The following is a 5,968-nucleotide window of genomic DNA, read 5'->3' on the forward strand; positions in this document are numbered from 1 at the left end:
AGAAATAGAACATCCCTTGGAATAACATTCATTTGCAGGGAACTGCAAAAGGGAAACCAGTTCTGGCAAAAGACTCATCGAATCCTTACCCAGTTTCTTCTTTCTCTCATTAAAGGGACTGGGTGGCACTTGTTGCTGAACCTGAGCTACAAGTTGGGATTGAACCAGGCCCTGGCTCAACTTCAGAATGCCTCCTGAGTATGAAAGGAAAGTTTACCAACAAAGAACGGGAAGCTCCCCAAAGCTTTAAGGACGAATGGACTCGGCTGCACATGCTCTATGGGCATCGGGCCCTGAAAGAAAGCTTCAGAGAAGCCATTGGTGCTGGACCAGGGTTTGAATTGCAATGGCTTGAATGTGTTATGTCCACACTGAACCTGGAGACAGACCAGGTTTATAAAGAAACACGTTTGTGTCTGGATGGAGAAGGAGGAAAAGAATGGGCGTTTGAGGAGAGCCAAACAGATGAGCACCATCTGTGGCAGTAGCTCCTAGGAAACCCGATGCATCCAGACATCAGGATGCTTCATCTCAGGATGATCCCACACCCCCAGAGGCAGGTGCTGTCCTTCCCTACAGGACTTGGTATCACCTGCTGCTCCTGTGAGCCCTGCATAGCCTTCATTTGGGACAGTTTTTCTTCACAGAAGAAGTTCCGATAGGAAATGCTACAAAGTCCTGATATGATAAGTAAGAAGGGCAAAGGACTGTGATTATCACCACTAATGATTAGCATGTAGCACTGTCAAACTGTCTATATACTGCTTTTTATCCTTCTGTTAATGCTGAGAGGGCATGTCATCATCCCCGTGTTGCAAAGGAGGACACTCATGCTCCCAGAGGTGAACTCTGAGTGAGGGGCAGGGCAGACAAGCAGTTCCAGGCCTTCGTTCAAAGTCCAACTTTTTTCTCTCCAGATGATTTCCTACCAGTCTGTGCCCAGGAAAATAACACCTTGATTTGAGTCGAGAATATGAGCTCCTGCTCTCTGGGGCCACAGGGCCCTCTAGGAAATGCCCCCTCCTCACCCTCAGTCTGCAGAGACAGGGATGCTGCCCATGGCAGTGCTGGGGCTCAGTGACCCCTCTCTGCTCTGTCCAGGCCACTGTGCCAGGCGGCTCCTGTGGCTGCTCAGTGAGGAAAACAACACAAAGGAGGGAAGGCCTCCTGGATGCCTCCACAGGCAGAGCCATGTCCTGTAGGAATAGTTTCAGGCCTTATCATGGGACATTTGAGGGTCTGTCTCCTCTCAGTTGGAAAGCTAGACCTACTTCCCCTGAGGACCCTTTGAAAAAATATTTTTTTTCTGAAGAACATAAGAATGCATGATTCTGCCCTAACCAGTATGACTCAGTGGACAGACTCAAGGGTCCCAGGTTCGATTCCAGTCAAGGGCATGTACCTTGGTTGCGGGCACATCTCCAGTAGGGGGTGTGCAGGAGGCAGCTGATTGATGTTTCTCTCTCATCAATGTTTCTAACTCTCTATCCCTCTCCCTTCCTCTCTGTAAAAAATCAATAATATATATATATTTTTTAAAAATTCATGATTCTAAGAAAAAGTTTGGAGCTTTCTCCACACGTTGATAAGCACAGTGTAGGATTGTGGCGAGCAGGGGCTTTGAGTTATGCTGCTTGAGATTCAAATCTTAGTTCCCCTTGCTGCTCAGTTCAGGTCCCCTCTCTGAGCATCAGTGTCCTCATCTAACAAAGGGGCAATGATGGTCCCTCCCTTATGCACTGGCTGTAGGAGTAAATGTCACCATGAAGACATGACCCCTGACCTCTCCCACCTCCTTCATTCTCAGTCAGGGCATCACCTGGGCAAGTAGCTCAGGAAGGGGCAGGAGCTCTCTACCAAGAGGCAGCAGATCCGAGTGGTGATGAAGCCACTGACACCTGTGATGGCCTCGGCAAGGAACACAGTCTGGGAACTTAGTAATGTATGTAAATCAGGATAAGCCACCCTCCTGCCTGTGTCCAGGAGTTGTGGGAAGACCCCATTGCCACCATGTCTAGGAGAGGAATTTGGCAATACCCACACAAATTAAAATGCACACACCCTGTGTCCTAGCAATGCCACTTCCCGTGGGCGCCTCCCTCTGAGTAGGGTGACCCATGGACAAGGGTATCCTGTGTCACTGTGTGACTAGCCCAAGGCTGGGAACAACTCACATCCATCAACAGAAGACAGCGAATGAATGATGCTGTCTCCACTGGCTTCAGGGGAGGCAGCTTTTGAAAGTGGGGCAGTTCTAGGTGCTGATGTGGATGCTCAATTTGGGGCGATGTGGCTGCAGGTAGGGAGAGGTTCCCAATCACCTTGGCCTCAAAGGCTGAGAGTGAGGGGTAAGTGTAGCTCTAGGTACCAGTGAACATAAGAGGTGCTGGTGTGCTGTACTGAACTTTAATTCATTGCCTGCATTTACCAGGCTTTTTGATGGATAGAGTGTCTGTATTTGAAGCAGGAAAAAGTTGGTAAAATCAGATGGGGTTCTGGAACAACCTCCTCACTCACTGGCCATGTGACTTTGGGCAAAGCCCCTGTCACCTTTTGACCTCAGGCGCCTCTCTGTACATGGGGAGTCAGGCTGGATGGTCTAAAGGTCCCCACGTGCTCACAGTCCAGGATTCAGGATCCTGGGCCTCTGGTAAAACACCCTCAATGGGAACGGTGTTGCCTCAATGGGACAACCCCTAAGGCTCCCACATGGGGAGCCTCTCCATGGGTGAGGGACATTCTGAGATGACGCAACTCTGCTTGGAGGCTGCATTACAGTGACTGGGATTCTGGAATAAAGGGGGGTTCCAGATAGACCCACAGTGATCGCACACTTCTGGGCATCTTCTTCCAGCGGGGCTTTCAGAGTGAACAGTGAGTCTGGGCCTCTCAGGATTTCCTTCTCCTGTGATGTTTCTGAGGCTGAGATAAAGCAGCACCTTCTCTACTCCCTGCCCTCAGTGAGTTTCCTCCACTAGAGGGAAGAGCATGGGATTGAAAGGCCAGGAATGGGGAGCCAGACAAGTGGGGGTTCCAGACTTTTCCCACCACTGACCAGCCGTGGTGGCTGAGCCAAGAACATGACATCTCCAGGCCTTAGCTTCCCTGGTCTGCAGACGGGGTGAAATCAGACCATGAATCAGAGCAGGACTATAAGCACCCACCTCCGCACCTGACTCTTAGCTGTTGCTCACAGAACTGAGGGCATCTTTAATGACTGTTGTCACACACCAGGGACAAAGGATGCCCCTGTACTCACCATTCACGGTGAGCTGAGTGCCTGTTCCAGACTTGAACTCCGTGTCATCACCACCTCCTCTCCGGAACTTCACACAGTAGTAGGTCCCTGTGTCTGCTGGGGTGAGGTTACTGATGCGGATGGAAAAGTCCATGTTGTCTCTCCTCGTGGCATCTGCAACCCATGTTACCCGGGGGGAGGGGCCTCCTTTAGGACTGTAGATTAACTCCCGGCCTGGCCCTGTCCCTCTGAACCAAAAGATGGGCCCCACGGGTGACAGGGAGGTCACGGTGCAGCTCAGAGTGGCTGTCTCTCCGGCTGCGACGGACACTGACTTCTGAGGCTGAATCACCTGCAGCTCCTCACCTGCCCCTCCTGGAGGGAAGCACAGAGCAGGTATTTATTCACCATCTGGGAGCCTGTGGGCTCGGTCAGTATTTATCAACAACAGCTTTTATCGACGGAGTGCACACCCTGAATAGGCCTTGATCGGAACATATACGTGTCATACATGTAACCATCAGAACGAACCTGTAATGTGAAAGCCTATAAAAATGAGGAAACTGAGGCACAGAGATGTAATTTGATGTGGCAAAGAGTGGGTTTAAGTTTCCCATCAAGTGGGTCTGCTTGGTGCCAGCAATGGAGATGGTGCCCTGGGCCTTTTCCTGCAACACTTGGCTGCCCAGCTGAGCGGAATGGCTCCTGCAGGTACCACCAGCAGCCGGAGGAGTTGGTCTCTGCCAGAGACACTAAGGCAGCCATGGCTGGTCATCTGATGATGAGGAAGTTAGTGCAGAGAAATAGAACATCCCTTGGAATAACATTCATTTGCAGGGAACTGCAAAAGGGAAACCAGTTTTGGCAAAAGACTCATCAAATCCTTACCCAGTTTCATCTCTAATGTCTCTCATTAAAGGGACTGGGTGGCGCTTGTTGCTGAACCTGAGCTACAAGTTGGGATTGAACCAGGCCCTGGCTCAACTTCAGAATGCCTCCTGAGTATGAAAGAAAAGTTTACCAACAAAGAACGGGAAGCTCCCCAAAGCTTTAAGGACGAATGGACTCAGCTGCATATGTTCTATGGGCACTGGCCTTGAAAGAAAGCTTCCTAGAAGCCATAGGTGCTGGACTAGGTTTTGAATCGCAATGGCTTGAATGTGATATGCCCCTTTAAACCTGGATACTGGACAGGTTTATAAAGAAACACGTTTGTGTCTGGATGGAGAAGGAGGAAAAGAATGGGCATTTGAGGAGGCCAAACAGATGAGCACCATCTGTGGCAGTAGCTCCTAGGAAACCTGATGCATCCAGACATCAGGATGCTTCCTCTCAGGATGATCCCACACCCCCAGAGGCAGGTCCTGTCCTTCCCTACAGGACTTAGTGTCACCTGCTGCTCCTGTGAGCCCTGCACAGCCTTCATGTTGGGACAGTTTTTCTTCACAGAAGAAGTTCTGATGGGAAATGCTACAAAGTCAGGATAAATAAGAAAGGGGAATAAAAAACCCCAAATGCCTGATACCTCTTATTGTTTAATATCAAGTAGTGAAATAATTTTATTGTTTCCATTATTAAAATGGAAAAGTGAGCGTAAATTTTAAGAAATTAGATACTTTACTTAGTAAAAAATTTGGAATGTCTTATAATCTTTTATTTTATTAATCATGCCCAGATATCCAATCATTGTAAGTAACATGTTTTATTTTATTTTATTTATTTATTGTCTTGAGAGAGAGAGAACAAGAGAGTGACAGATAAAGAGAGAGGGAGAGAGAGAGAATATTCTTGTTCCACTTATTTACCCATTAACTAGAGGCCCGATGAACGAAGATTCATGCAAGAATGGGCCTTCCTTCTCCTGGCTGCCGGCACTGCCTTCGCTCCAGAGGGAGCTGCCTTTCTGCCTTCCTACACTGCCGAGAGGCCCGGAGCTACTGGGCTGGTGTGGAATGCCTGAGTCGTTTCATGGCAACAATTCAAGCGCCCTGCCCCGCACCCAGCTGCTTGGCACCAGTGTATGCAAATTAACCTGCCATCTTTGCGTGGGTTAATTTGCACACCCACTCCTGATTGGCTGGTGGATTTCGCAAAGGTATGGTCAATTTGCATCTTTCTCTTTTATTAGTGTAAATTGATTGATTCTTGTATGTGCAATAACCAGAGATTGAACTCGCAACCTTGATGTATTGGGAAGACGCTTTAACCAAACGAGCAAGCCAGCCAGGACGTAAATAATGTGTTTTTAAAGGATCAAGTAGCATACATAATAGAGGAAACATTGTTATAGGTAGCATGAATGTAATGGTGAACTAAAAAAGTTATCTGTATTGCCCTAGCTGGTTTGGCTCAGTGGATAGAGTGTCGGCCTGTGGACTGAAGGGTCCCAGGTTCGATTCCAGTCAAGGGCATGTAACTTGGTTGCGGCACATCCCCAGTTGTGGGTGTGCAGCAGGCAGCTGATTGATGTTTCTCTTTCATCATTGTTTCTAACTCTCTATCCCTCTCCCTTCCTCTCTGTAAAAATCAATAAAATATATATTTAAAAAAGTCATTTGTATTGTCATAATAATAATAAAATGATTATCATTGAATTTTTTTAAAAAGGGTGCATTTAAGTGCCATGTCATCGCTGGAAGTGTCACTCTTCCCCAAATATTTCTGCTTTCCACTCTCTGGCCTCATGGAGTGTTGTACTTCTAGACCAGTGGTCGGCAAACTGTGGCTTGC

General features: G+C 48.2%; 1 protein-coding gene and 1 pseudogene across 1 annotated transcript in view; one reads left to right on the forward strand and one right to left on the reverse strand.

Annotated features, from left to right (window-relative positions):
• LOC102759846 overlaps nucleotides 1–3,638 on the reverse strand; it is a gene marked incomplete at its 5' end in the record, with an annotated part of 28,893 nt that extends 25,255 nt beyond the window's left edge. Inside the window, 2 exons of the mRNA XM_015560596.1 lie at nucleotides 3,102–3,110; nucleotides 3,260–3,638. Coding sequence (XP_015416082.1) covers nucleotides 3,102–3,110; nucleotides 3,260–3,638 — 388 coding nt within the window. The remainder of the gene's footprint in view (nucleotides 1–3,101; nucleotides 3,111–3,259) is intronic.
• A 154-nt stretch (nucleotides 3,639–3,792) lies between these two features.
• LOC102760714 lies at nucleotides 3,793–4,984 on the forward strand (annotated as a pseudogene).
• Nucleotides 4,985–5,968: the final 984 nt, after the last annotated feature.

This window comes from Myotis davidii, unplaced genomic scaffold (genome assembly GCF_000327345.1).
Source record: "Myotis davidii unplaced genomic scaffold, ASM32734v1 scaffold1255, whole genome shotgun sequence".
NCBI classification, from domain to species: Eukaryota; Metazoa; Chordata; class Mammalia; order Chiroptera; family Vespertilionidae; genus Myotis; species Myotis davidii.